Genomic DNA, 18,373 nt, shown 5'->3' with positions numbered 1-18,373 from the left:
AGAACACACACTTCAGACGGCTACATTCAAAAGCTCCTCTGCCCCCTATATACCAAGCAAAAACTTAGCTTTGAGCGCTCGTAAACTGGTTAGGGGATAGTGCTGGTGGAGCGGTGAAGGTCATCGGCCATCGCGGAGTAACACGCAGTTTGCAATCGGCGCAGCCACCGCTGCCTGAGCTTTCGGCAGGCCCATAGCAAATTACATTGAACACGATGCAGCGACAAGCGCGCCTCGTGTGCGGTCTGTTCCGGCGGTGCCCATGGACGGTGCGAGCCACGCGTGTGGGCAGGTTGTGCAAGTCCCCTGGTGTACGCGGCCCCGCCTCAGCCTGATGACCATGTGCCTTTGATACCGCGCAGAGTACGAAGTGGGCGACCGGCCTGCAACAAGAGGCGAGTGCGCCTTGTGGGAGGAGGGGACTAGCGCCGGCGGGTGCATGCCGCCGGCTACACGAGGGCCTTGGCGTTGTCCGCGGATACAGTACACTTGGACATAGAGAGAACTGTGCGTGAAAGGAAGATGCCTCTGCGCAGCTCAAGGGCCTGGCCGGCACGCTGGGCGAAAGATTGCTGCAGCACAGAGCTCATGCCAGCGCACGATGATATCCTCCTGCTCTCGCCGCGGTGTCCTTGCCTCCCCACAAATGCCCCGTCCGTGCAGGCGAGTATCTCGGGCATCTCGGCGCCAAGCCCAACCCAGCTGGGGCAGGTGGTCAAGTTGGATGAGCTGATCAAGAAGGACCGGGACGAGGTGGCGGACATCTGGCTCGGGGTGAGGCTCGGGGCGAGGCGATAGGTCAGTGTGTCAGGCATAAGGCTAAAACCGTAGTCAGCCTGGAACCCCACTTGCGTATTCATTTTGACTCTGGGTCACCTGGCCACGTCAGCCGTGCTCTCCAGGGCAGAGAGGGGTATCGGGGGCATAGCATGGACATGTGCTCACCATGCTATGTCCCCCGTGCATCTGTCTGGAGCTGGGGATTCAGTCACAGAACTGGTCCGGATTGCGAGACGCGCTCTTTACTTCATGCCTCGCAGTACCATGCGGACGAGAAGGGCGGGCGCGTTGGCTCGGTGCTGAGCGCCGACGACTACAAGACCTTCCTTTCGCGGGCAAAGGAGAGGTAGGGGCAGCGCGTGTCGGAAGCCCGTCGGGCAATGGGCCGGGTGAAAGCGGCAGCCAGCTGTCCACGCGGATTTGCAAGGCCTAGCAATGCACCGGCTGCATGAACCATGTTTTTACTTGCCCCGGACCTTACTGCATCGCCACAGCCGTCGTGTCCACGTGCCGCAGCAGCAACCCGCCCGCCACCCTCCTTCAATCCCAGGCCTCTGTAAGCCGCCCCCAAACCCCAACTCTGGCTCCTTCGCCTGCCGCAGCCCCATGTTCGTGTTCGCCATGCCCAAGCCGCATAAGGGCAAGGGCGCCTACGAGGCGATGCTCATCCAGTGCCAGATGCCGTACGTGCTCATCACAGGCCTTGAGGAGTTCAAGAGGTGCGACCCCACACGGGGACGCGTTGGGGCGTGCGCCGGTAGCGGGCGGGAAGCCGGGAAGTGGGGACGCGCTCGCTTGTTTGCCGGTGACATCGGTTAATTGCGTGTGCTGGTGTGCGGTATACGCTACGGTACCCTTACGACATGCGCTTCCCACTGCTTGCCCAGCTAGTCATGCACTCATGCCGCAGCTGCGGCTGTTCGCCAACATTGACTTCTCCTTGCGCCGGCACGTTGCCCCCGCGTAGGCACGGCGAGGGCGCGCCGCCCTACCTGACGCTGACGCATTACCCGGAGCTGCTGGACTCACACGGACTGGCGCTGGTGCGTGGCGACATCATCCACGAAAAGGGTATTACCAGAGACGAGGTGCGTGCATGGCGTGCAATGCTACCGGTAGTATAAAGTGTGACCTTGTGGTGGTTTTGGTAATGAAGCTCACTTGCAAGCAAGCGGCACAGGGTACCCGCGTGCATGCAGGGCACCAGGATGCTGCTCAGCTGCAGGCCTGGTGCGCAGAAGCCCCGCGTGCTCTCAAACCACCCAACCCCACCCCTCCGGCATACGTGACTATGCATCATGCTATCTATGCATGCACATGCAGGCGCGCACGGCGCTGGAGCTGACTCGGGCGTTCTACTGCGGCGACGAGGACTATGCCCTGGTTCACACCTTTAACAAGAAGCCCGCCAGCTTTGACTTCGGAGCCGTGCTGCGGAAACTAAACCTGGCATAGTGGCGTTGTGGTGCTAGAAGTGTGTTGCGTGCCGGGGTGAGACGGGGAAGCCGAGAGCTCTACTTGCTGGGAGTTCATCTGTTCATGTCACACGACGGTTGGCGAGGGAAGGGCGTGGGTGACGCAATGTTGCTGCTATTGGTGTCAGAACATCGCCGGCGTGCCGTATGCAGAAACCATGGGGGTTGCGCTGTTGCGCATGTTATGGAAGCGGCGGACTGTAAACATGGACTTACTTCAGCGGGTTTGCGCATGCTGTGGAAGCCGGAGGACTGTAAACATGGACTTACTTCAGCGGGCTTGGCCCCAGACCAGCTACGGCCCCGGGCCGGCGGGCCCCCACAATCAACCACGCTTGACTTCTTGACGTAGATCCCAGCCGCTCAGGGGCTAGGGACCCAGGCCAAAATATCTTGCTGCTTATTATCAGTGCACTATGGGGGTGCTGCATGATGCAGAGGGTAACTGGCGACGCTCCAGTTACGTACAGCACTGCCGCGTGCCAAACCAGTATCACACCTTGACACGCATTACTAAATTCATTGCTCGTAAGCCAGAGGTGGGGCGCTTGGTGCGACCCGCCTGCTCAGAATGGCAACCTCACACGGCTGCAAGCGCAAGGGATGAATACCAATGTCCAATCTTGTGAATCCACACGGCCTGACTGCATGTGTACAACATATGATGAGGGGCGTCTGCTTCTAACACTTGCAATGCTCTCCGGCCAATAGCAACCAACTTCAACAGATTCCCAACCCCTTTCCTATGTACGCCAGCTCCTGGCCTTGCTCCTGGCCAGTTACAGAACGCCGGCAGAGGCCCAACCCGCGACGGCCAGGCTCAGGGCCAGCAACCATGCGCTCGCGCGAGCCGCGGCCGCACGGTTGGTGCCGGCGGGCGGCGGTGGGGCAGCTCCGCCTGTGGTGCCGCTTGGAGCTGGACTAGCTGCGCCGCCTGTGGTTGTCGTTGTTATTGTAGTGGTGGTGGTCGAGCCGGCAACTGGGGATGGAGAGGCTGTAGTGCCGGTCCCTGTGGTGGTCCCTGTGGTGGTCCCGGTGCTGCCGGCAGGCGAAGGCAAGGCGGTGGTGTTTGCAGTGGCCGCGGCAGTTGAGGCCGCCGAGGGCCAGAAGGGGTTGGCAAAGCTGGAGTAGTCGTACTGTTTCGCAGCCTTGACGCACGTGGCGTCCGTCTTGATCAGGCCCGAGATAGATGACATCTACAACGCAGGCACACGGACCATTTCTTAACGAGGTGCCATAGGCAAGCGCTCACACGCAAGCTGTACTAGGCACGAGTAGTTGGGTGCAGGATCGAAAGAGGGTCAGAGGCTCTGGGCATCCGGAGTTACGTCTGCAGCTCACCGAGGGATTGCCGTTGGCATTGAACACGCAGCCGCGGAAGCAGCGGATTACGTAAGGCGGGGCGAGGTTCGCAGTGACGTGGTAGTGGTAGAAGGAGTAGGTGGCATCCGTGTGGCCGCCGCACTCGTCCAGGTCAGCGGGGGCCACGCCGTTGTCGCCGTACGCGCCGTAGATGGGGATGGAGTCCAGCATGATGCCGTACAGGGGCGAGTGCTTGCCGGCAGTGTCCGTGTACGCACAGCCCATGCCGGGCTCGCTGTGATAGTGGTATTCTGCGAGCGCGGACGTACCGAGAACCAGATGACCAATCACGTGCGCTAGCGATCCCTCCACATGCGCTTCCTTTGCAGTTATGGTCCAAAGAGCTACGCCCGCAGTATGGTTTGTGGGCTAGAGAACTGGCTGGTTTCAGCCCGCCAGGTAATAATCTGCAGGGCACTTACCGCCGTTGTTGGGAGCTGCATGGCCGCGGCAGGTGTCCATGGTTGCTTTCTCCATCACGTACGCATCGGCGCCGTCCGCGTTGGCATCTGCGCAAAATGTGAACGTTAGACCGGTCAGGAGATGGCTGGGCACCAAGGCCACACAGGGCCACATGAGGTCTTGACATACCAGCACCCGAGTGCTTACCGTTGTAGATTGCCACACTGTTGACCGCGAACCCCACAAACCCCTGCATTGCATCCCCGAACACAAGTTATTGTCGTGGAGACTAGGTCCAAGCTTGCGTCCAAGGTCGGTGGGCAAGTCCGGGTGGAATGTTGGAGAGGTTGATGCCCCGCTGTGACTTTCATGGGGAGCCGTGCCAACGCCCATGGCAGATGCCAGGCCCCCGGCCTCCTTGGCCCTTAATTGTTACAGGCAAGTGCAATATACCACAGCACCAGCTGCTGCATGCGGCCCGCCCCAATCCCAGTACACGAGGCCCACCATGATCATGTTTGTGTTGGCTGTGTTGCCGCTGGCATTGCGCCCGATGTACCTGCATGACCAGAACAACGCCACGGAGGTCCCGGACATCGTGAGTACGAAAAACTGCCAAACATGTTATGCGGCAAGCCACGGCTTGTACAGGTCTTTCCTCCAGAGCAACCACCCGGCAGGCACCCGGACGCACGTGACAGAGGAGGCCAGCACTGGGGTCTTGCGGAGCGTGATCTGCAGGTGGGGATTTGGAAGACCATATGCACAGTGATACACCCGAAGTGCAGGTGGGGAGCAAGTAGCCGAGTCGTAAGCGGCGGGCGTGCCTTGCTGTGTTTGCACATCCCGGTATCACAGGCGGTAAGTCTGCGCTGCTGCCAACACAGCGCTCCGAACGCCCATGCCATCCCTTGTGGGCCAAACCACACCGTTCCTTACGTACCGTCCTGTTCGTCCAGCTAGGTGTGTTGGGCGTCTTCTGCCCATAGGGGCTGTACTCGGGGCATCCACCCACGAAGAACGTGTACTCCTACAGATTTCGGCAAGGTCATTCGGATTTGGGGGGGCACAGCCCTGAACTCTTGCAGCTCTGCAGAAGGGGCATCTCGCTCTACGTCCCACACAGGGTCAGCGCCGTGGCGCCCGAACCGTGCCCGTGCGGGAGTCAATACTGTGGCGCCCAACCTTCTTGCAAAGTGAGTTGCAGGCACCTAAAAATGGTATGTCACTTCTGGCTCGTGTCAACACTTCAATTCACGCGCGTGAGCCGTGCACATGGCAACCCACCGCCCATAGCAGTCTCTCCTGGCTCACCGTTGCAGTGTTGCTCTTCTGCGTCACCACCGTGCCATTGCCCGCAGGGCATCCTGTGCCCAGGAGCCCTCGCCGACCGGCTGCAAGCGATGCATATGCAAGAAACAGATGTGCGCACAGCGTCTGCGAGTGGAAACGCGCCATTATTGCAAGAAGATGTTCTTGCGTTGTGAAACACAGCAAAAGAACCTGCTCCAATTTATTCAAAGTGCATCACACAAAATGGCAACGAAATGGCCCTGCACGACCATGTAGATATTTAGCATTTACAACAATTCAAGATGTGTTGCACCCATGGGCCAACCCTGATTTCGTCAATTCAATTGTTCAATTGTCACTCGGGTGTCCACCCGGCGCCGTCCGTTTGCAAATATGCAGAGCGTGCAAGTATGAACACAAGGCCGTCGCTCGACCCGCAGTTCTAGCACGACAGCCCGAAACTGTACGACGAAACCCTTAAAACACTTATCAGAGAGGCAAGCATCTCCATTCGGGCGGGCTGCAGAAACTGACAATCTTTGCCAGGAGCTATGTGGCTGCAGTTCCAGATTAAGGTGTACATCCGTGTGAATGGTGTGTTACGGAACAGGCAGCAGGATGTCCAACATCCCTGCACATCCTACCTCAGTACTAGCACCACAGCCAGCCGGCCACAGCCAAATCGACCTATGCATGACGGGGTATACGTATGTACGCGTCCAATTGCAGCAGCAACATGGCCTAGAGTACCCCTGGCCCATACCTTCAGTTCGTTCGCATCAACGGTAAGGCTGTCTCTGCCTGCCTCAGTACGCTGAGGAAGGTATGCCACTTAAAGTTTTTGCGAGGAGACATACACGCCATTGTGTAGACGTGCACCATCGAAACAGTCTGCGTGTGCCAGCCCTAGCCCCTCGTCATTCTGCAATCCCATCCCTCCTTGACAGCCCTCGCAGGCGGACCGGTTCGCAAAGAATGGTACAGGCTTTGTATTTGACATGACAGAGGCATTATACTAATGTGCAGTCCAATCAGTAGGATGCAACCTGAAACCTGATTGCAAACAAAAGCGAAGCAACGCGCCCGCTCAAGCAAACGGGCACATCGCGTCTTATCTGCGTTAATAGTAATAATGAAATTCGTGTCCTGGCTTGTCGGAAGCAAGCCCAAAAGCCCTGAGCTGAAGGAAGCGGAAGCTGCGTTCTCGGAGACGGAGCGAAAGGACATTGAGGCGCACTACAATGTTGTGTACAAGCAATTCCAAGGTCCGGCTGCTCCAGCCCTGCAGACTGTCACCGCGCTGTCGGAACTGCGCGATGGGCCGTTGCCCGCCACCCACTCCCTCGCACCCCACCCCGCCTCTCTCCTCCCCTCTCCCTGCCCCTGCGCCTGCCCCTGCCCCTGCCCCTGCCTCTGCAGCTGCCTACTTGGGCGGCCGTGGCGCTGCGCCCAAGGGTCTGGACGCGCGGCACCTGGGTCTGCTGGTGGGGCCGCTGTGGGGTTGCCTCGAGCCGCTGCTGGCCGCCGACGTGTTCACGCTGCTCGCCAGCCCGGACGACGGCCTAGTGCACCTGGAGCAGCTGCTCATAACCAAGGTGGGCGGATGGGGGGAGGGGCAGCGCTGGAGGGGTAGGGATGGAAGAGGGATGGGGCTGGTGGATGGATGGGGTGGGAGGGATGCGGCAGGCGAGGTGGGGCTGGCGGGGTGTGCAGCTAACGAGAGGTAGAGGTGCAGGATAGCTATGGAGCCGCTGGCCGGGACGCGGGCTAGTCGGCTACCGTATGTCACTTAGGGGCTGTTTAGGGCTGCCTAAGCGAGCGCTCAACGGAGAGGGCGGCTGAGCGCGTGGGAGAATACCGGACAAATGCTTGGGCGTGCAGCCATGTCCACATGCAGATACGGTAACCCATGCCCGCTCTCACCCAACTCCATCTCGCATGCCGGCCGGCCGGCCGGACCCGTTCTCCCGCCCGCAGGCGAAGCTGGAGCGGCTGGGCGAGGACGCCTGCCTGGACACCACCTTCCGCATGCTGGACGTGCACCGCGAGGGCGAGCTGCGGGCGGACGCCCTGGCGGCCGGCATGGTGTCGGGCGTGCGCATGTCCCTGGCGGCGGCAGCGGCTGTGAACGCGGCGGCAGCTGGGCCTGGGGCAGGAGCAGCAGCGGGCGCAGCCGGAGCAGGCGGCCTAGGGGTGGCGGCGGGTGCAAAATCGGCGGTGGGAGCGGGGGCGGGGGCTGCAGAGGCGGGTGCAGGTCAAGGCGGAGCGGCAGCAGCGCAGGAGGTGGCGGAACAGGAGGCGGCAGTAGCGATAGCGGCGGCAGTCAAGGCGCTTGACGGCTCGTCATTAATGCAGCAGGCTCTGGCGGTGTGCCGCGGCGCGCTTCTGCCGCAGGAGCCCGCGTCTTCATCGTCGCCTTCTCCGCCATCGGCAGCTGCTAGCACGCTTTCGAGCGGCGGCGGTTGGACGCCGGAGCTTAAAAGCGCTCGCATGAGCCCGGACGAGTACCGCAGATGGACCAAGCGCTGTCCTGCGCTGCACAAGGCGCTGGCGGGGCTGCTGCGGCATGTGGGGTCTGCACCCACGGCGGCAGCAGCCACGTCAGGGACGGCGTCAGGAACAGGAACGCCCGGGCAAGGCTTGGCGGCAGGCGTCGGGCAGGGGCGCGGTGGAGGCGCGGGCGGAGGCGGCGGAGGCGGCGGCCCCACAGCGACCACGCCGAGCTCCAGCGGCGGCAGCACACACCGCCAGGCGTCAGCGGTTCTGGCGCAGCAGTACCGGCATGAGCTGCCGCCGGTGTTGGCGCAGTTGGGCAAGTTGTCGGTCAGTGCCACGCTGCTACAGCCGATGTGGATGTGGCTGCTCAGCGCGCGGCTGCCGCCGGGTGAGGCGGGGGAGGGAGTTGATTGGGGTTGGGCCAGTCGTCGATCGGCGTGTAGCGCAGCGGTTGCTGCTGTGCGTGTGTTGCTCCTGTGTGGCTCGGCTTAAGTAGCAAGGGACGCTGCTAACCGTTCCTCCTTGTCTGCTTCGCTTGTCGCCCACAGCCCAGCGCTGCGAGTGGCGGCTGCTGTTCAGCTCGGCGCGTGACGGCAAGTCCTTCAACACGTTCTTCGGCCGCGTGTCCGCCACGCCCGGACCCACACTGCTGCTCATCAGGGACAAGGTGAGCAGCGTGTGTGAGAGTCTGCCGGAATGGGGTGTGGCTGCATCGGGCGTTCGGGCCTCGCGCCCTCGCCCGTGTACAGTGCCAAGCAAGCGTGCTGGCGGGTTTAGCACTGACGTATGCATGTATGTGTTCACAGGGCGGGGCGCTCTTTGGCGGCTACGCCTCGCAACCCTGGGCCAAGAGCGGCAACTTCTATGGCGACGTGTCGTGTGCCATCTTCTCATTGCTGCCGGCGGTTCAGGTGGGGCAGGGGGGGCTTGGCAAGGCTGGAGCAATGCCACAGCCACTGGAATGAACCTATTTTGGCCAGAGGGCGTCACCGCACCTGACACTGATTTTGGTGTGTAGGTGTACCCAGCGACCGGCATCAACGACAACATCCAGTGGTAAGCCGCCGAGCCCCTAGCTTATCGCCCCGACAGGAAATGTGTAAGGACGGCAGCACACACGTGCCTTGCCCTTACAGGTGACCTGTTGTAATTTTATACAGGGGGTAATTTTATACAGCCGCCCGTTCTTACTGGGTTCTCGTAGTTAGGGGCTGTCCTCCTGGACTTAAGATATCCTTGCCATACCCTACGAGCCTGTCGGGTCAGATTTGGGTTCAGACGCATGCCGATCACCCAGGGTAATTTTTGACACAATTCCACGCCGGGTTCATCTTTGGCAGCCCAACTCAAGCATAGCACGCACTAGTCGCCTTGATAATTCTTATATTTCATACAAATGAGTATGTACGCACGTCTTTAGGAGTTTGCACAACCTTTGGGAAACTCGCTGTCGGGATGCTGGCGGACACGAGCATGTAGTTGCTTCTGAGCTCGCAGAGCACAACGACGGCTCTAAAGTACTTCCAAAATGTGAATGATTATATCAAGGAAGATGTGCGGGCCTTCCGTCACAAGAAGACGCAACAAGATGCGCCAAAATGCACCAGTCGCGTGCGATGGCGCAAAAAGGGCTATAACCCACACCAATCACCCTATGTGCTTAGGAGGCCACCACCCGGGGCCACCGGGGTGAAGGTTTGGTTGGGGCAGGTGCGTGGCCGGGCGGGCGGGCGATGCAGCGTGACCCACCGGTGTTTGCTAGGGTGTATAAAATTACAACAATTTTCGGTTTCCTGTCCATTCACACCCATCCCCGGGGCTTGGCCCGTACAGGTGTATACGTGATATCCCTGACCAGCCGTCCTAGGGCACTCATGTATACTATTAAACCATCCCGCAGCCCCAAGTGCATGAGGAGAAGCCCGCCCATGTAGCTGCTACGGCCCCACGAACCGAAACTGTATAAAATTACAATGGGTCACCTGTACACCAACACGTTTGTACCCTCTCGCCGCACACGGGCACCGCACCACGCCACCCCTTCCGCCCCTTTGTGCGCGCTGCAACAGGTGTGGTGTGGGTTTTAGCCAGCTGCCTGGCGGGTTGGGCTTCGGCGGCGCCGCGGGCGCCCGCGGCCACTTCGCGCTGTACGTGGAGCCCAGCCTGGACTCCGGCATGAGCCGGCCCATTGCCACGTTTGGCAACAGCTCCAGCCTGGCCTCTGAGCAGGTGTTCCAGGTGCGTGGCATGGGTGAGGTGGCGGGCGGATGTCCAAACCACACACCTGCCCTCGCGCGCCTTCCTCAGCCCCATGCTCTGCGCACCCCATCTCCTTCTTTGCCGCCTCACTCTCGCGCATTTAGTCTTCTGGCCCATGCTTACCTATACTGTCCCTTTTCATGGAACGATGAACCCCCCGTTTCATGCCGCCAGATCGACACGCTGGAGTGCTGGCTGCTGCAGCCGCCCGAGGACGAGGACGCCGCCAGCGGCAGCGACAACAACCATGGCGGCGGACCGCGGCGTGGCGGCGGCGGCAGCAGCTCCATCCTGGACAAGGCGGCTGAGGACCGCGCCATCATGAAAATGGCGGGCATGAACCTGCACAGTGAGGGCGTGCGGGACGAGCCGCTGGAGGAGGATTAGGCCAGATTAGGCCGGGCGTGTGCGCTCTAAATGAGGCTGGTTGTCGTTGAGCAGCGGCAGCTCAGTAGGTTAGGAGCATGGGGGAGCTGAAGGGTCGATGATGGAGACGCATGTGGAGGATGAACCAAGTTAACAACGGTGTGCACATGGATTGAAGACTGCAGGGGTCTGTTATAGAGTGCGACCTCGGAACTGCGCCGGTGCGTGCCGGGGTTTGCATTCCATATTCCCAACGCAAACCGACACGAGCGAGCACGACGTTATCACACTTGATGGTCTCGTCTTATCTGTGGAAGTCACATGAATTTGCAGTGCACAAAGGCGTGCTGCGCATGCAAAGGCGAAACCGATTCGCCGATCGGCATCGGCCTTCTGTATTCCCTCTCTGCCACCAAACTGCTATATCAAAGTATAATAACATGTCTGCACCAGTTCAATCGGCTGCGCGACAAGCGGGCCCAGCCCTTACTCGCGTGCTTGCACATTTCCCGGAAGTGAGCTACGCATTCGCATACGGAAGCGGTGCGCACCATCAACCAGGCCTCTATGATGCAACAGAACCATTGCATTCGCCATCGGAGGCACAGTCAACGAGCGGCGATGAGCGAACCGAACGCCCAGGGACCGGGTTAGCAAGCACACGCACCGCGCCCACACCAGGGGCCGCTGCGGGTGGGAAAGCGCAAGGCAAAGGCCCTGTTCTCGACTTCGTCTTCGCGGTGCAAGACGCGCACAAGTGGCATGAAGAGGTAGGGCGCCAAGATTGCTGTTCAGCGTGGGGGCGAAGGGAGCGGGCATGTCCGCTGTCAGCACGGCAGTGAGGTTGCAGACACGCCAGGGCCCGCCAGATCCATGACTCAATTAGAAGACGAACTTGCAACCCTCTGTACCGTGTGTGACAGAACCTGAAGCGCAATCAGGAGCACTACTCGTGGGTGGGGCGCCTGGGCTCACAAGCGGTAAGGTTGATCATGATGGTCGTATGGCACGGTCGTATGGCTTTCGTTGGGCCTTCCTCACGGGCTTTCCTTGTCGTGGGCTTTCCTTGGCCACACCATTCGTGGTTTGTTATTGGCTTGTCGCCTTGCCGCGTGCGTGCGCCCCATCCTGAATGCACATGTGCTTCTGTACATCACCAACAGGTTTGCTCCCTTGCGGAGGCGGTGGGCGTGGGCGTGCACTTCAACACGCTGGTGCCGCTGGACGCGCAGGTAGGCGTACGACATGTGCACGTGCATATTCTTATGGTGACGGCGTTCAAGCGGTCCATCTTTTGGCGGTGCATTTGGCGTTAGTCTGTGGCAGCATGTCACCGGGTGTCGCGGCCAGTCCCCTGCATCACAGTCCCTGAATGCAATACTCTGCGTCACTCAAGCACGTTCCCCGCACGCACGTGCGCTGCCTGTCACCCAGACCACCATCAAGTACGGGGTGTTAGAGTCGAGCTCTCTTGAGCGCGACCTGCGGCACTGGACGCACCTCTACATCGCCGGCCGCATGCATAAGCCCGTCACGCCGCTGGTTGAGGCGCCCAAGGTAGGCAGCAGCCATGCCTCGCGCCAGGGTACGGGTGCTGCTGGCCCGGGTCATTATCCGCTATTGCTTGGGATGGGGTGTGCTGCAGCTTGTCACTGTAAGGGTCGCGTACTGGTGCGCTTGTACAAAGGGAGCACACGGCCGCAGCAGTAGCAGGAACGGCGGCTCCGTGACATGTTATCGGCGTTATCGCCTGCTGACCTACGTCTTGTACGTGTGCGCGCGCTGTGCAGTCTCTGGCAGAGGCGGAGGTCATCAACCGCCACAACGCACTGGCCACGGCACTGGTGCTTCTGCCGCCCACATTCACCGAGGAGGTCAGTGGTACACACATGTCACGGCGGCGCTGCTGGTTGGGCCTAGCTGTGGCGGCCCGCCTCGTACTCACACACACACACACACACACACACACACACACACACACACACACACACACGCGCACACACACACACACACACACGTACGCGCGCAGGACCTGCTGCGCACGCTGGTGGGTCTGAGCTACCGGGGTGATGTGCGGCTGGCGGTGGGCGCGGAGGACCCGCACAAGGTTGGCCGCATCGTGGCGGGCAGCTGGGAGGCGCTGGCGGCCATGTACATGCCGCTGCTGCAGGTGAGGGCAGGGAGGCAGGCAGGGAGGGGGCGGTGCAAGGAGAGGTAGAGAAGGAGAGGGAGGGAGGTAGAAGCTGGGAGAGGAAGCGGGAGGCACGGAGAGGCTGGGGAGGGAGAGCAGGAGGGATACTGGGAAATGGAGGGAGGCTGGGAAGGAGGTCGCATGGAAGCGGGGGGCCACTAGCGCTGTAATGCGTGTGGTGCTGGTAGCCAATGTGGGCTGCCGCCCCGCAACTTGGCTGCCGCCCCGTAACTCGCAGTCGGAGCGATATCGGTCGCTGCTGGGTCTGGAGGTGGTGGGCGAGACGGCAGGCGGGCGGCGCGGTGGCACGTTGTGGCGTCAGGCCAAGGACCCGGAGGCCCAGGTGGCGGTGCTGCAGCAGCTGCCGGCGGGGCTGCTGCACGAGATGGCCACAAAGTGGGTGTCACAGTCAGCTTTACCCATGCAAACCTGTGTTGCATCCCAGACTCGGCCAGCGACACACATACGCGCACGGGCCTCCAGCTCTTCCTCTGTTACACACCACCTAACGTTTATTCCTCCTCGCCGGTCTCGCCTTCAACATCGTGTTCGACGCATTAAAAATGCCGGGAATCGTGCATTTCCCCTGGTGTAACACACACAGTTTCCTTGCCTTGTGCTAATGCATGCACGAACACAGGCTGGGTTTCCACCTGCCGCTGGAGCACCTGTACGCGGGCGAGGACACGCAGCGCGAGGTGGTCGCCGCCGTCATGCGCACCGGGCGGCCGCAGCGGCTGGCGGCAGACAGCCTGGCAGCCATTGTGCGCCGCTCCAGCATGTGAGTTTGCGTGGCGCCCGTCCTGGTGGCGTGCGCCGTGGGGGTGGGACAGCATGGTGGGACAGGCAACAGGGGGTCGTGAGGAGAGAGAGGGTTTCGTCCGTAGCTGCGGCCTGGCAAAGCCACGTCGGAACATGGCTCGGGCGCATCGCGCCGGGATGCGCGCAGCGCATGTGTGCATGGCGTTTGACTGTCATGCGCTGCATCGTGTGCCATTAGCGGGACGAACAGAACGGCCAATGTGGAAATCGGTGTCGTGTGTGTATGCACCATGCAGGTACCAGGCGGCGTCGGGGCTGCTGGCAGCGGGCGGCGGCAAGGCGGTCACCTACGTGGCAGCCAAGGTGGGCAAGGCGCTGCGGCCGGTGGTGAGCGCCGCGTCGCAGCAGGCGGCGCAGGCGCAGGCGCAGGTGGCGGCGGGCGTGCAGCGCGCGCAGGAGGGCGTGCAGCAGGCGCAGCAGCGGGCGCAGCAGGTGCAGCAGCAGGTGGTGGCTGCGCGGCAGGAGGTGAAGCAGCGGGTGGGGCGGGTGCAGGTGCAGGTGCAGGAGGCTCAGCAGAAGATGGAGGACCGCATGCAGGAGCGGGTGGACCAGGTGGCGGCGCAGGTGCAGCAGGCGCAGCAGCAGGTGAAGCAGCGGGTGGAGCAGCAGCTGAAGGAGGTGGTCACGGGCAGCCGGGGCCGGACGGAGGGTGACGAGCGGCGGTAGCAGGGCCCGGGTGCAGGCTGTAGGGGTGCTTGATGCGGGGTGATGTTAGTGCAGGTGCGGCGGTGACGGGGGAAGTTATCTTTTGTGTACCGTATGTGGCCCCCAGGGTGCCAAGCATATTATGAGGGACCGTTAAGTAGCGGGTACACCTGTTGCATTTGCGCCAGGCAGTGATGGGCACGTACAGCAGGCTTGCTGTATGGATTTATGGAGTTCGGGAGCGCTGAGGACTGCTCGAACTCGAAGACTCATGCATGAGCAATTTGTGTGGAACTTGTGCTGACGGCTGGACGGGCCATAGTCGAATTCTGCCGCCTCTGTGTGAGCGATAATACCGGTAATGTGAACGCCCCAGTCCAGCCCGTAAGTCCAGCAATGCCGCCGGCAAAGGTGTGCGATGGGACAGTGTTAAGGCGGGTTGGTGGAGTCCCGTAGGGGTCAGCTGATTCCCAGATCCCAGAAGATGGCAAACCATTTGCAACGGCAGGGCTGGAGTGCACGGCTGGTCGAACGCCGGAGGTACTGTACCGACAAGTTGCTGGCTGGCTGGAAGTTTGCTGACGCTGGCAAAGGGGCACTGTGCGTGTCCACGCCGAGTCGGTGAGCACCCTTTTGGCCTAACAGTCCACCCTCGCCAGCGGACTCACCGGACTGTGTCCAGCCGACCGGGGGCATCAGTGGCTCTCTCACATTTGCGGATTTGCCGCGTGCCCACACCAAGCAACAACGTGGTTGTTTCACGCCAACATTACGCCTCGCGCGCTCCACCAACTTGACACTTGGGGCCGCGCCATGTACTCTGCATCTGCACGTCGATCTTCTGCTTCCGTCTCTCCAGTACCGCACCCTTCCGCGATGCGCCCCCACCTGTACACCACCTCCCAATTGCCCGGTGCCCACGCCGCCTGTTCTCCTGCTAATCAGTCCCTGCTTCCGCCACCATTGCCACCCCTGCTACTGCTATTACTGCTTCTGCCACCATTACTACTGCTACTGCTACTGCTACGACTGCTGCTGCTGCTGCTGCGCTGGCGACTGCTCCAGCGCCACCAGCTTGGTCAGGGCTGCGTTGAGGCTGGGCGGCCATCGCGTGTTGGCCAGCACCCAGTCCGCGTCCCGCCACCGCCCGCCCAGCTCCAGCGCCGCCTCCAGCTGCCCCTCCGCCGCCGCCAGCTGGCCCTGGCTCCACAGCATGGCCGCCAGCGTCGTGTGCGCCTCTGCACACGAGGCAGAGCACAGTTACGTGTGGTCAGATTGAGGGCAGGGGCAGAGCAGGTTGCAGCAACAGGGATGCATGCATCCGGTGTTAAGATGTTGGGTCATGCTCCCTCCTTCGGCACATTACAAGCAGCTCGGCTGGGGTTCGGGGCTGATGATCAGCGGGCACAAGCACCAGGCCGGGCTCGGCAGGACCCCTCCGACGCATGCCACCGCACAGTGCCCCCCGCCCCCACCCCACCACCGCCCCAACCCCTTACCTGCGTATGTGGGGTTCTTCCGCAGCACGCCCTTCACTGTCCGCACCGCGGTGTCCACGTCACCGACCTGCGGCGGTACAACATGGCGGTAGGGAAACGCAGTTAACGAGGCGAACGATGGCAATGCTACATTGTGCGCAGCAGCGGCGGCAAAGGTCATTCCCAGGTGTGGCACCGTGGCGCCGCACCTGGTACGCCAGTTGCGCCGCACGCAGGCGGTACCCTGGGATGCCCGGCGCCAGGTCGGCAGCTTGAGAGAAGCTGGCGGCGGCGGCGGCCCAGTCCTGCAGCCGCAGCTCCACATTGCCCTGCGCGGTAACGCGATAATGAAAACACCTTAACGACCACGTGTTCCGAGCGATATCACAGTTGCTTTCCCGCTCGAACTACAGTATGGTATACGCACGTGTCGTGCACGCGGCCGTACACACAGTACGCACCTTGTTGAAGTGCGCTGCAAACTCCTTGGGGTCGCGCTCAATGGCACTGGCGCAGTCGGCCAGAGCCTCGAGCCACCTGCGCGTTCGGGGCACACCGCCCGGAGCCGCACCCGCAATCTTTCACCGATGCCGCATCTCTGCACGGCTGTCGGTTGCCGGGCCAGACCTCGAGCTAGCTAAGGACCGTGCTGGCTGCCGCATTACACGTTCTGACATGCCGACGCGCCCACGGCATTTGTATCCCAGACACCTCAACCAAAACACTCATACACATGGCTGCTCTTGCTGGCACCATAGCCGCCGCACCCACCTGGCACTGGCCTCCTCGGGCCGGCCCTGCCCCTGCAGCTGCAGCCCCAGCTCCTCAAGCGCAATGGCCCGGTTCAGGTACGGCACTGGTGCGTACTGCACACGGGTTGGGTACGGACACCCACAACCACACATACGGTTCCACTTCAGGGTTGAGCGCCAGAAGTCGGCAACTGGCGGCTTTGGAGCCAGGTATACAACAGCTAGCGCTGCAGTGCTGCTTATGGAAGCGTTGTGCAGTGACCGTACCGTAATCCATGTCCGGAGATAGCGCCTTTACTGCCTATCACAGCTTCGTATGAAACCCAGACAGACACGTTGCCCAGCACATACCGGCGCCAGGTCGACAGCATGCGAGTAGTCGTCAAACGCCTGCTTGGCACGGCCCTGCAGCAACAGGGGAAACCCAGTGAAGCCCGCTGCAACGGCGCCGCAAATGATCGCAGCTGCTGACGCCGTGTCTATGCTCACGTTTACGTAATCAGCATGCCAGTGCACAAGGGGGTGGCGGCACAAGGAGCACTGCCCGCCGCTTGCCCTTGACACGATATACCGGAGGGAACATTCACAGTGCACACGCACCTGGCTCATGTGGACGTTGCCCAGGTTTGACCACACGGATGCGGCGGAGGGGTCCGCCGCAAGCATACGGCTGAAGATCTGTCAGACGTGCATAATTCGTGTGTGGGTGCAAAGGAGCACGGTGCACGGTGTGTGGGCCACGCATGGGTTGGCACAGGCGGTCAGGCGGTGCCACCGTGCCACAAATGCACTCCCACCGCCTGCCCGTGCCATTTCCCTCTGACGTCCGCGCACCACCTCCAGGGGAAACTTGCAAGAGACATTCAGGAGCTTGCAATGGTTACGGCACCCTGCCCCTAACCCTTCGCCGATGCTTTCCTCCTGGCGTCCGGTGACAACCTGTGGATGTGAAGGCCACCCACCATCTCGGCTTTTGTAAACTGTCCCGACGTGGCCGCCACGAGGCCCTCCTTCAACTCCGGAGATTCGACATCTTGAAGTCGCACGTTGTTTGCCCACACGGGCGCCACAGCTGCGGGGCTTATGAGCAGAGAGAGCGAGACAAATGCGACCGCGGCCGCGTCTGTGAGGCGCTTAAATGCACCATCGCTTTCAGATGCATGTGCATCCGGATTTATTGCTGTTGGTCGTGCGATGGGCTTCAAGAGGGCTCCTCGAGCGGGTCGCAAATTTGCCGCTGCTAATTTGTGGGAGCAGCCTTGTCTCAGTTGCATCGATTTAAACATTTTGCGTATGAAGGTGCAACGCGTACAAGAAAACGGTTTGAACGCACAAAATTCTTAGGGTACACACTACGCAGTGCCGGACTGCCTGGCCGGTTGGCGACCACACAGACCTGAATCCATTGGATCCGAACCGGCACGCATCCCAGTACCGCACAGCATATCACAGGTCCAGCATTCAAACCACAGCTTAGCTATTGCTTGTAAAAATGGTGACTACATGGGGGGAGGGGGTCGTAGCAACCGCAGCCAACGCTGGGAACGCGTGTCCGCCCAGCCAGGGGTCCGCCAGCAGGTCTCCCGCGCCGTTGTCGAAATGACGAAATCATCAATATGGGAGCTGGGGACTGTGGGGAGGTGAGGGCAGATCTGGCGACGGCGGTGCCGGTGAGGGCGGCGGCGCGGCGCCCGCCTCAGTGCCTTGAGCGGGTCTCCCGAGCCAAGGGGAGGAGCCATGAGGCATGAGGAGCCCAGCGCGCACGGTTGAGCGCGCACATCAAGGCGCACACTAGCGAACTTCACTAGGTAGGTGCCCTGCGCCACACTGCATAACGGGCCCGTCAGTGTCAGCTTTAATGAGAAGAAGACCCAGCATGAGCATACATGTGATTTGAGAGCGTAGCGGTGGGCAGTGACCGGGGCATGCCCACGGCGCACGTCCCGGGTTCTGGGAATCAGCTGCACCCTACGGGACTTTACCAACCTGCCTTACCACTGGCCCATCGCACGCCCACGGCGCACGTCCCGACCGACATCAGGGCTGACATGG

At 61.3% G+C, this 18,373-nt stretch overlaps 5 protein-coding genes across 5 annotated transcripts; 3 read left to right on the top strand and 2 right to left on the bottom strand.

Moving 5' to 3' along the window:
- The first annotated feature begins 63 nt into the window (after positions 1–63).
- On the top strand, positions 64–2,509 carry CHLRE_10g437050v5 (uncharacterized protein). The gene is made up of 7 exons (XM_043066737.1): positions 64–269; positions 363–395; positions 664–774; positions 1,041–1,126; positions 1,383–1,499; positions 1,748–1,868; positions 2,104–2,509. The coding sequence occupies exons 1-7, from the start codon at positions 216–218 to the stop codon at positions 2,233–2,235; spliced, it is 654 nt and encodes a 217-aa protein (XP_042920134.1). The 5' UTR covers positions 64–215; the 3' UTR covers positions 2,236–2,509.
- Position 2,510: 1 nt separating this feature from the next.
- CHLRE_10g437000v5 (uncharacterized protein) lies at positions 2,511–5,581 on the bottom strand. The gene is made up of 8 exons (XM_001690530.2): positions 5,334–5,581; positions 4,963–5,049; positions 4,714–4,754; positions 4,527–4,578; positions 4,227–4,269; positions 4,040–4,126; positions 3,597–3,868; positions 2,511–3,451 (listed from the first exon to the last, which is right to left on the bottom strand). Exons 1-8 carry the CDS (start codon positions 5,475–5,477, stop codon positions 3,035–3,037), a joined length of 1,143 nt encoding a protein of 380 aa, XP_001690582.2. The 5' UTR covers positions 5,478–5,581; the 3' UTR covers positions 2,511–3,034.
- Positions 5,582–6,293: 712 nt separating this feature from the next.
- CHLRE_10g436950v5 (uncharacterized protein) lies at positions 6,294–10,870 on the top strand. Its single transcript, XM_043066736.1, has 8 exons — positions 6,294–6,577; positions 6,732–6,907; positions 7,290–8,196; positions 8,357–8,475; positions 8,615–8,719; positions 8,827–8,864; positions 9,878–10,046; positions 10,242–10,870. The coding sequence occupies exons 1-8, from the start codon at positions 6,445–6,447 to the stop codon at positions 10,452–10,454; spliced, it is 1,860 nt and encodes a 619-aa protein (XP_042920133.1). The 5' UTR covers positions 6,294–6,444; the 3' UTR covers positions 10,455–10,870.
- A 93-nt stretch (positions 10,871–10,963) lies between these two features.
- CHLRE_10g436900v5 (uncharacterized protein) lies at positions 10,964–14,579 on the top strand. Its single transcript, XM_043066735.1, has 10 exons — positions 10,964–11,082; positions 11,148–11,203; positions 11,357–11,413; positions 11,597–11,665; positions 11,868–11,990; positions 12,224–12,307; positions 12,463–12,603; positions 12,863–13,020; positions 13,265–13,405; positions 13,683–14,579. The coding sequence occupies exons 1-10, from the start codon at positions 11,055–11,057 to the stop codon at positions 14,110–14,112; spliced, it is 1,287 nt and encodes a 428-aa protein (XP_042920132.1). The 5' UTR covers positions 10,964–11,054; the 3' UTR covers positions 14,113–14,579.
- Positions 14,580–14,631: 52 nt separating this feature from the next.
- Positions 14,632–17,643, bottom strand: CHLRE_10g436850v5 (uncharacterized protein). Its single transcript, XM_043066734.1, has 8 exons — positions 17,284–17,643; positions 16,922–16,999; positions 16,673–16,726; positions 16,341–16,435; positions 16,031–16,106; positions 15,779–15,898; positions 15,591–15,657; positions 14,632–15,329 (listed from the first exon to the last, which is right to left on the bottom strand). Exons 1-8 carry the CDS (start codon positions 17,284–17,286, stop codon positions 15,115–15,117), a joined length of 708 nt encoding a protein of 235 aa, XP_042920131.1. The 5' UTR covers positions 17,287–17,643; the 3' UTR covers positions 14,632–15,114.
- Positions 17,644–18,373: the final 730 nt, after the last annotated feature.

The sequence above is a fragment of the Chlamydomonas reinhardtii genome, chromosome 10 (assembly GCF_000002595.2).
Source record: "Chlamydomonas reinhardtii strain CC-503 cw92 mt+ chromosome 10, whole genome shotgun sequence".
Taxonomy (NCBI): domain Eukaryota; kingdom Viridiplantae; phylum Chlorophyta; class Chlorophyceae; order Chlamydomonadales; family Chlamydomonadaceae; genus Chlamydomonas; species Chlamydomonas reinhardtii.
This window is presented reverse-complemented; position numbering and strand designations above follow the sequence as displayed.